Source organism: Erithacus rubecula (genome assembly GCF_903797595.1).
Source record: "Erithacus rubecula genome assembly, chromosome: 1".
Lineage (NCBI taxonomy): Eukaryota > Metazoa > Chordata > Aves > Passeriformes > Muscicapidae > Erithacus > Erithacus rubecula.
The window spans coordinates 84,880,869-84,892,131 of record NC_136658.1 but is presented as its reverse complement, the minus strand read 5'-3'; the positions used below and the strand labels follow the sequence as shown (position 1 = coordinate 84,892,131).

At 39.3% G+C, this 11,263-nt stretch overlaps 1 protein-coding gene across 1 annotated transcript in view; it reads right to left on the bottom strand.

Moving 5' to 3' along the window:
* Window positions 1–7,580: 7,580 nt before the first annotated feature.
* MRPS9 (mitochondrial ribosomal protein S9) overlaps window positions 7,581–11,263 on the bottom strand; it is a 33,790-nt gene continuing 30,107 nt past the window's right edge. Inside the window, exons 9-11 of the mRNA XM_079300740.1 lie at window positions 10,208–10,316; window positions 9,170–9,339; window positions 7,581–7,785 (exon numbers count right to left, since the gene is read on the bottom strand). Coding sequence (XP_079156866.1) covers window positions 7,694–7,785; window positions 9,170–9,339; window positions 10,208–10,316 — 371 coding nt within the window. The 3' untranslated portion in view covers window positions 7,581–7,693. The remainder of the gene's footprint in view (window positions 7,786–9,169; window positions 9,340–10,207; window positions 10,317–11,263) is intronic.

Sequence of the window (11,263 nt, the reverse complement as noted above, 5' to 3'; positions counted from 1 at the left end):
TATCCCTCAAAGCTCTTTCCTGACTATTCAGCTGTGGCAGTGACCATTTTCTCATGAGATTTTGATTACCCCTACCATTTCCATGACCATCTATTATAAATAATGGCCATGCACAGAACTGTGTAGGTGAAGCACATTAATTTTGATACTGCTCTGTGATGGGGGCAGGAGAAGCTGCTTCTTTAGAAAGGTCCCTCCTCCCCTCCTATTTTCATTTTTCTGCTTCTATACTTGATGACTAGCAATAAAAATGGGTAAACAGAGATCCAAGGGAAATGAAACTACATCTGCAGAACATTCAGAGCCAAAATACACAAGGTGGATAATTTGCATGCTGTATGTAAAAAGTAGTTATGCAGCTTTCTTCCTACTCTTTACATCTCCATAAAACATAATAATAGATTTCTAATTATACATCCAAATAATAGGCAAGCTGCAAGATGCTGGGAGAAAATTAGAAAGGGGGAAAGAAACTAACCAAAGGTACAGATGTAACGAGGGTAGTGACATTTTCTATAAAGACGCTTTAATGGTTGTTAAGTAGTCATTTGAAACAGAAATTTTTTAAGTGTCCTAATAGGAGTTTTCATTTTCAAACAATTTGCTGTGCAGTTAAGTGATGTCAGACTACAAGCTGCAATCTACTACAATGACCAAAGAAGAGCTGTTTTCACACCCATCACAATATATAATTGATTCCTAAATGGGCTTTCTACAAAAGAAACCAATCAGATTTATGCCAAATTCAGGCAGTGGATGAAGTCTTGACTTTTGAAGTTAAACATCTGATAAACTTTATGCTAACATAACATGCTATACTAAATTATAAGTTTCTTAACATAAAAATAAGCTCACAGTGGATCATGAAACACAGCCAGTGTCCCCATTTTACTGGCAAATAAAATCATCTGCATTGCTGTACGGAAGGGGTACATCCTCTGCCCTCGCACAACGTGAGAGTTCCAGCCAGCTCTTCCTTCCCACAGTGAAACCCTTCCCAGACTTTTTCCTGCCAATCTGAGAGCAGCCCAGCTGCCAGGTGGGGGTGATGTGGAACCCCATCCTTCATGAATGAAGGGTGGTACCCCAAGCAGTTGAAGCACTAGACCCCATCACTGCATCAGTCAGTGCCACACTTCCACACCGAGCAGCAATTCACCACCTGAGGTGGCTCCTCTACAGAGCTGGCTCTTCCCTAGGGCTTCCCCAGACTTCAGCAGCTGGCAGGGTTGGCCTGGGGCTCTTGGAAGTTCAGCTGCCCCTGACTCTCTGCAGCTGCTCTCAGCTGTTCTGCCTCCTGCCCAGTTTTTGTTCCATAGTTTGGAGTATCTCTATAGGGCAGCTGTTTTGCATGTTCCTGGTCTGAGGCACGAGTCTTGCAGAGGGTAATGTGTATGCTTTGCACACTCAGCCCATCAGTATCAGCTCCAGCAGCACACCAGGTGCAACCAGCTATCCCCGATGAATTAAGGCAGAGATCATACAGAAATCTGGCTGTTAGAGAAAGAAAGAAGCAAACGTAGTTCTAATGAAATTTTCTAAATATTGTTTTCTTTTCTTATTTTGCCTTAGTCAAATAAAATCATTAAGGGATCTTCACAACTTGAGTGCAAATGAGTCTTTCACCTTTGGAAGCATGATTTAGAGAAGAAAATAATCTGCCGATTTGCTTAACCTCTGAAATTACAGAAAGTTCAGAGGTAATACAGGGGGTGGAATTAGAATAGGTCTCAAAGTGACTGTCTCACAGGAAAGGAAACTCTTTGAGGGAAGCTGAATGTTAAACCTGTGTCAGCTCTCCCAGCAGAAGCAATAGCTACCAGACATATCTCAGATGAAAGAATGCAGGAGGCACTTCTGTGGCCTTGGCTCAAAAACATCCAAGAGATGCCAGGATGCATGTCAGGGTCTCACTAAAGAACATGCTTAACTCCTAAGAATTTAACTGCAGCTGAGTGAGGAGAAAAGCAAATTCCTCATCACCCTGCAGGTGATGTAATCCATGGGTGAACTTTTATTAAATAATAGATCCTAGATCTCTATTACATGAGCAGGGGCAGGCTTTGCTTCAGCACTGCTGGGGTCCCTCCCCAGCAGCACACTGCAGCCTCAGTGAGAGCTTTCTGAGCCTCACTTCCCTCTCTCAGCAAACACACCCTGCAGCAGCTGCCTGGGGCTTTCCTCAGCTGTCCCCAAAGCTGCTACTGAGATGGGGCTGTTCAGCTCGGGCTGAGCATGAGAGGTGACACATAGCAGAAAGGTGTAAGATCCTGACAGCCCAGTTGCCCTATGACTTGGTTTGTGAGCTGAGCAAGGAGGATATTGTACAATCATGGGCTTGCCCTCTCCTTTTGCAATGAAGTTGAAGGAAGATGTTCTGTCAGCACTGTCAGTGTTCATGTCACAGCCTTCTGGGGCATTGTTGTTCCTGCCTAAGAGCACTCAGTGAGGATTTTGCTGGATCACCTCACACTTACAGAGATGGGCATGTCGTGCTCAGACCAAGAGTGAAAGAGTTTTATAAGACAGAGATGCAAGGTCCTTTACAAAGCAATGATTTCTTCTTTCTCTGTTACGCAATCTGTAACAATATTCTTACCATTTTATTGTTGACAATGGATAGTCCATACTCATTCTTTCTTTGCAAAAAACCCCAGTTGATGTTATATGAATGTAAGTTTAAACAAACAAAAATATCCTATTGATACCTCCACCAGTACAAAAGTATTGCAGCTGTCACTGCTCACATGCAATGTAACACTCAAGGAATTAGGAAAATATGGCCAAAGTTTTAGTGGTGCCACCATTCCAAATCCTGCAGGGCTGCTCTGGGACTTGAAATAAGGACAGTACCAAGGCATGCTGTAATTTTTAAAAATAATTTCTGCCCTGGTACTGTTAGTGCAATCAATTTTTTCTTAGCATGACATCAGTTACCACAGTTACTAAGGTAAAATGCTACCAGGTCATCAGGAAAGTGTCAGGACCAGTTCTGGAACCAAGGAGAGTTTGCTTTTGTTGACCTCAGAAGCAAATCAGCACTTTCTGAAAGATTTAACCATCTTGTATCTCCTGCTAATTATCGCCCAGTCTGAAATTACTTCTGGACATGTGGCAAGCACACACTATTCTGCTTGCATTGTTTATTATGTCAGTATCACCAACATCTGAACGTGACATTTATTGAAATGATGAAGAAATAGTCAGGACATGCCTTGAATGCCTCAAAGATTTAGTATGTTGAAATACACTGTGCTGTGAGTGGAGCACTCAAGGTTTTCTTCCTTCCTTCAAAAGGAGCAAGTTCCCAGCAGAGCATCCATCACAGCTGATGGGGCTGGTAACTAGGAGAGAAGTGGCAGGTGGGCTGGAATTGCCCACCAGAAAGGCCTCAACATTTGGGTGTTTAATACTGAGAACTAACAGGAAAGGTGATTTCTGACAAAGTGGCTGAGGGCAGATGCTAAGCACCATGAATTCCATACCCATTACTGCCCATTTGTTTGCTTGTTTCGTTCTGCTCCCACACTTTTTCTGTGGGCAGGTACACAGGCAGTGATTTATGTTTACTTGTTTGTCTGGACATTTAGTAAGATACCACAGCTTGTACCCACTGTGTGCTAGCACAGCATAAAAAAACCCAAAGTTTCTAATTCCAGCCCATTAAATTTTATCCATATAAAATACCAGAGAATACTGGGAAAATTAATTTCAATATTTACAAGAATTTTATGAAATAGTACAAATAAAATGCACTTTCAATAACAAATCTCTCTCCCATTTCTGGTATTTTATTTAAATAACTATATTTATTATATTACGTATGAGATTTCAAAAGGTAGGTTTAGGTTGGACATAAGGCAGGAACTCTTTACAATGAGGGTGGTAAGATACTGGAAGAAGTTGCTCCAAAAAGTTATGGCTGCCCATCCCTGGAAGTGTTCAAGGCTGGGTTGGATGGGGCTTTGAGCCATTGCTCCAGTGGAAAGTGTCCCTGTCCATGGCAGGGACAGTGAAATTAGATGATCTTTAAGGTCCCTTCAATCCCAACCATTCCATGATTTTTGATGACTGGCACAATGCTACGTTAGCATTTCCAAGCTTCAAAGAGCAGCTGGTATTTCTTAGCATAATGCACTATTAATTTGAAGTATTACTTACACACGGAAATTAGATTGCTGAAAACTAGTATTAACTGACATTTATTATTTCTCACTAAACCCTTTTGTCATGAGAAGAAAAAAAATTCCTGAAAAGACAATTCGATTATAGCCTTTGGAAACCCAATACATTTATTCTGGTATTAACCTGCGGTTATCGAAGCAGCGTTCATGAAGATTCCTCCTCTTTCCCAAGATCCGCATCCCAACCCCGGCTCTCCATTCTGTTGCGAGCTGCGCCACCTGGTGGCAGCGCGGCGGCACTGCCCGCACCGGGACAGCCGCGGCTTTCCCGGCGGAGCGAGGGACCGGGACAGGGGACAAGCACCGGAGAACGGGACAAGCACGGAGAACGGGACAAGGGACGAGCACCGGAGAGAGGGACAAGGGACAAGCACCGAGGGCGCTGGCACACACATCCTCCGTTTGTCTCACGGGCTATTCTGGCATCCTACAGCAAAACCATCCACTTGGTGAAGAACGGCAAAACCAAACAAACCAGCCTGGATGAATCACAACATACATCGCCCAAAAAAAGGGAGGGTTGATTTCTTTTTGCCCATATTCAGAAAATATTTTAATGTTCAGTGTACAAGCACATGTCACAGGACACTAAATTATGAAACCTTGTTGGCGAGGTAATGGTCCACATTGCACATGTTCAAAACTGAGACCTAAGAAGCCTGGCTTGAGCACAGAAACTGGGTGTTCAGGGCTGCTTGGAGATGCAATGGAGTAAGAAGAGTGGGAATTTAAAACAGGTTATTCAAACTGATGAACTGATTCTACTGCTGACACAAATAACTATTAATAACCCCAACAAATTTCCTTATTTGGTTCTCCCACATGATAGTTGCTCTGATGTCTGCAAAAACGACTGAATAAATGGTACTTCTACTTTTTCATCAGCTTTAACACTACAGATAGTCTTTCTTAATACAGTTATTTAAATTCCTAGCCTACAAATGTTGACACATATTGCAGACAATTGAGAGAAACTTCATACTAATGAAAAATCAAAAAAAACCCCAACTGTACAATTCTGGGTTGTTTGTTTTTGTTTTTTTTTCTCTTTCAAAAGTTTTTTTCTGTCTTGGCTCACATTCACATTTAATTGTAAGCCTGAGTCAGCAGCTAATAAGCACTGGCTGCATAGCACTAAGTAGTATTTCTAGTGACTTTCCTAAAAAGTAGTGGTAAATTCTGAAACTCTCATTTTCTTTGCTCAGTTAAAACATGGCCATACTTTTTTTGGAAGGTAAAACACTAATATTTCCTTTAAAACATGGTAAAAGACTTCGCATGCTTTAGGTGCTGATAGGCTGTTGACTTGTAGCTTCTTCCCTAGTAATGAGGCAAGTCACATGGACAAACTGACCAATCCTCATATGATAAGACACTAAGATAAAAATTCTACTATTTAATCTTCTCAGGAATCTTCTTCAGCTAGCACCTTCATTACGTTCATTTCATTATGTGAGCACAGCAAAAGTATCCTTAGGTACCTGTCCCAGCATGGATGAATGTTTTTATTACAAATCACAACTTCTACTGATACATGGCATAGAGTTATTTTGCTACACACCAGTAAGTCAGATTTAAATTAAAATAAATACTACTTAAGCCTTTCTGTATTTGCCTTAGTGTAGAACCTCTCATGTAAAACCCCCATTTGTTTTTCAAAGGGACAGGTGAATTGCCTCAGGTCTTCAATTCAACTGAATTCAATTTCAATTTAACCAGTCCCAGAATCTCCTGCATTGGAAGAGATCTCCAAATCCAGAGTTTACCCAGCAGTGCCAAGCCCCACTAAACCATGTCCCCAAGCTCCATGTCTACATGTCTTATAAATACCTTCAGAGATGGAAACTCTACCACTTCCCTAGACAGCCTAATCCAGGGATAGACAATCCTCTAGGTGATGAAAGTTTTCCTAATATCCAATTTAAACCTTTCCTGGCACTTTAGGTGGTTTCCTCTATCACTTGCTACTTTGGAAAAGAGGCCAACACTCAACTTAGAAAACATGCTTTCAGGTAATTTTAGCCTCATGTATTCTGACTGAGATGCTAACTACACCTTAACAAGGAGGAATCTTCCCAACTTTACACAGTACTCTCATGAAACAAAAGTTAAAAAGAAGCACAAGCTTTGGGAAGAGGAATCACAAACATGTCAGTCAGGGATGCATACCCAGTTTCTGATCTTCTCTGTTTTGTTCAGCTGATGAGATCTATTTATTTGTTGCTCCCCTGAATGCTGCTTGGGAAAAAAAGTGACCTGTACACATCACTCACAGTTGCTTATCACCTGTGGTGACCTGCTGGCACCTTTAGTGACCTCTGAGCTGTAGCTTTTGGTATGATCTACAGCAGAGCAGGTACTCTAGCACTTCAACAAATCTGTCTGGGAGAAACAATTCCAGGTACTGAAGTGTTCTAAATTCAAAGAAAGCTGGAAAATGCCCTGTTGTTAAAACTACTGAGGTGTATTTTTCTGCTTTTCCTGGTGAGATGAACTTTTTTTTTTTTTTTTTTTTTTTTTTTTTTTTGCTGTGGCCCACCTCCTCCAGGACAGATGAAGGATATACTCTTCCTTGAAAGTATTTGACCTCTGTCCCTGGAAGGAAGTTTGCAATAAACCAAAACCTTAAGCTTTAGGGTGAGCACTCTAACCACTAATCTATTTTAGAAGGCTACAATTATAGACACGAGGTGGGCAGCACTGTCATCACCTCCTGCTTCTGATTTTAAAGCAGAAAAGTTATGACTGTATTTGGCAAAGAGTCCAATGCTATCTTTGTGCATTAGCCATATTCGGAACACGCCTCCTTGAACAGGCCCCTTGAGATTTAAGGGGTGGAGAAGAGTGTTCTAAAAGACAACTTGAGCTTAATCAATCCCTGCAGCTCTTTCTGCATTTGGGGGAAGAACAGAAAAACTGACTCCTCCAGAGGATGATTCAGAGAACCTAAATTTAGGTACTTGTTCTGAATCACTCCCTACTTAACCTGGGGAAGCATCCTGGAGACAACTGATTCCACAGGCAAAGGTTATCCTCTGTGACAGTTCCTCTCTCAACATCCCCTCAATTGTCAGTACTATTCTCACTGGCTTCTCAACTCCACAGTTTAGGCAGAAAGCTGTTGCTTATTCTCAGGTACCTGCAAGGCAGGTTGGGAGCTGCCTAATGTCAGAATTTAAACTGCCAAATCATGAAACGAATAGACTGATTTTTAAAAGTTACAATCCACCAACAGTTTTATAAATTGTTATTGACTTCATTGGAGTTAAGATGCAAAGCTGGCACTTGGGTGATTATTTTAGATTTAACATTCCATCAAATTGCACCATGATTTTCCACAATTTTAAATAAATTTAGAGTTGTTTGTTGCTTTTTAAAACAGAAGACATAATTATAAAGGGGGAAAAAAAGTCTTTATTACTAAATATATTCATACAACAGCTTTAAATCATAAATCAGCACATTTGGAAATTCTGGTAGCACTTTGTCACTCTTGAAACACTCAAGACTTATCGCTTTTTCCAGGTGAATTTCCGTCTCGGTCCCTCTTGACCAGGCTTTTTTCGTTCCTTCACACGTGGGTCAACTGTTAGCAATCCAGCTACAAAACACAGAGAAGCACCCATTTACTTACTACTACTAGTTGATATTACAGCTATACTCCCTGTGAGCAAATAACTTTGACTTTCACTAGCAGTATGATTTGTATCATCTGGAGGGCTAAAGGTTCACAACCACAAAACACTGAAAGGAGGGTAGTCAGATCCTCAAATATTTTAACTTCTCTTTAGTAACTGAACTTCATTCATATTTTCCATTACACACCACTAAAATGACCACCCACTGCTTTTTATCTACCCATATTGCTTAAGTCATTAAAGCAGTGGTCTCCAAACCTTTTTGATCATGCAGTCCTAACTGTATTTTTGAGCATGTTCCCCTAAATAAATGTATTTATTCACTTATGAATTATATACAGCACATTCTTACTGAATCCAAATGGATCAGCTGCACATTCACCACTCTGAAGACCACTGTTTTGTGGTATATTTATATATAAGTACAAATATATTTATATATATAAATATACTTTAAAATATATTTTGCAATGTCCCAAACATGTTCAGAATTATGCTGATCTCAGTAAAGATACCAAACTCATTACAATGTCTATTTACAAGGGTTTTCCTAGCAAGTCATATTTGCCAGTGCTGAAAAGGTACAGTCAAAGAAACTTGCTGCAAAGTGTGAAGACAGCTTTGGTTTCATGGCTGGCAGTAGAGTGAAAAATATCACAGCTGTTCTGCCACTAATACAGGCAAGTACTCTTGCTACTAATCCAGAAAGAGTGTAGTTAAAAGCTTGCTGTTCAAAACTCTGCATTTGCTGAAACAGCATGGACATCTCATCACTGAGAAGCATCAAATCCTGCAGTTATCTAAACAAATTCTGTCTTATCCTAGGTACCTTGTAAACACTAAATTATGCAAGAGAGGAAAAAAGTTCCCTCAGTTTGGCTAGTAGCATGCAGTATGTTTGTGCTGATTACTCTCTCTTCAAAGCTAACCCTCCAGCATTTATGTTGGAGAAGAAAACTTTTTAAAATATGAAGAAGATGAGATCAGTCAAGTTAAATAAACCACAATCTTGGTACCTTGCAGCTCACTGATGTCTGATCCAGATTAATTTAGTAGTGAATACATATTCATGTTTGTGATTCTATGTTGAGGCAATATAAGTGGGTTAATAGACCTGAAAGAGGTCATGAACAGATGGAAAAATGCTTGAGAAGTCATCCAAAATGTACACAAAGGATGGTAGGAAACAAGTGAAAACAGTCTATAAATAAATACTGATCCCTTTCATACAATACACGAAGTTTCACTGGGATTATTTACTCAAATCTGATCCTTAATGATCCTTGTATTAATTCTGTTAATTACCAGAAACACATTAAGAAACATTGAAATAATTTCAATTTCTACCTTGCCTCATGAATTCCACCTCCTTTTCTGTCACAAAACTCCTTAAGGCTTTTGCAGTGGCTAAACGTATTGCTCCAGCCTGTGCAGATCTTCCTCCACCAGACACTGTGCAAACTGTATCATGTTTTCCAATTCTGCCAAGAAACTGGAAAGGGAACAACAACTGTTCCCTAAGGGAGGAAAAAAAAAAGAAAAAAAAAAAGGAAAAAATAAAAGGAAGAAGAAGAAAAATTAAAAATATTCATGTGCATAAAGTTCCATGCAATGCACATTTCTTATCTTTGTATATACAAAAGCATGGTTAACTTTTGGGCAGAGATCCAGAAAGGCATTCATATCTCATTCAAATCAATAGGAAATTAGCAGCTAGGAGCATATTCCAATTGCCAATGGTAAGTACTTTAAGTTCAGTTTTACAATTACTTTTATTCCACTATTTCTATAAGGAAGCCAAGATCTATCAGGTCTGGATATTGAAACTGAGCAACCTCTCTCTCTATTCTTGAGCTTAAAAATCACAATGTAAAATAAAAATAAAAATCACATAAGGAATATAAACTATGTGAGAAGTCTTCTCTATCACACTGTACACATCCTCCAAAACCTGAAGCTTTACATGGAAAGCCTCACCCTGTTTGCTTCCACTATGTTACTGTATACCATAGCAATTACATATGCATGCAATTTGAAAATCTCCTGCAAAACACTTAAAGGTAATGTTTATTATTTATTTTAAAAATCAATTTCAAGCCATTTCTAAGGGGACTAAAATTTGAACTATCAAAACAGTCTATGCTCTTGGTTTTTGCATCTGAAAAGGAAAGGCAAGGAGCACAGAGCAAGGCTTGCCTATCCTGAAAATAAGGAGAAAATGCAAGACAGTTTTATAAAACAGATAGTTATACAGAGACAAGAACACAGAATCAACACAGCACCAATATATAATCATATATTAACCATGTATTAACCAATATATAACCATGTTTTGCTGGAATAATTTAAATACAGTAAAAATACAGCATTTCATAGTGTTCTCACCTGTCCTGCAGCACTGGGAAGTAATGTAAAATGTCTGTTCCATTCACTGTAATTTTTCCAGTCCCATTGTCATAAACTACTGCAGTAGCACTTGCAGTTTTTCTTTTACCTTAAAGGAATTAAACCAAATCTTTTATGAGGCTTCAATATTCTACAGAACTTCAAGTGCCAAGTAGTTAAACAAATCTCAACATATTCATACAGTTCCAGCTGTTTGGTTTTACAGGCTGAGGTAACAAAAGAATGCAAACAAAGAACAACTATCTTTCAATATATTTTAATCAATGTCTATTAAGTGGGGGAGAAGTGTGTGTTAGGAAACCAATCTCCTTCAGCACAAAGGAAGCAATCATTCTGATAAAGGCATTATGAAACAAATAAGACATTTTTCTTCATTTTGGGGGTGATGAGGCACAAACAAGACTGGTTTTGAACTTATTAAACTTGGTGGCTTTTCTTAAATCACACAGGCTGCATGCTCATCTTCAAACTTCATTAACTACTGTTCTGAAGATACCACTGAAAACCAGTGCAAATTAAATCATGGTTTGGTGATCTCATATCTCTTTGTTGTCATGTAATCTTGAAAACAACCCAGGTAAAGCAGAGCTCCCTAGCCATTTTGCCCCTCAAATTATAATCTGCTGCATAATATCCACAATCTCTAAGATTCCTCTTAAATGTACAGCATAAAGTGTGTGTGCACACGTGCTTTGTCCAAAAACTCAGTCTTTCCTATACATGTTGTTGCCACATCATTATTTCTATGCAATCATTCATATCATATATTGTTTTCCAGCAATGTGTCTCCCCAATGAAAACTTAACAGCCTGTGTTTAGAAGATACAGAGACCTTCACAGCTTTTCTTTAACATCCCCTCCACCTTGGTATGAATGACCAATATCCCATTATCCATCTCTGTCCCTAATATTTAGATATTTCCTCTTCACATTTTCCTAGGCTGTTTGTAAATATCCAAATGCCTTGCTATTTATTCTTTGCATCTTCAAAGTTCCCCTCTGTTGGACTGCCTACGAAAGTCATAATAAAGGTTA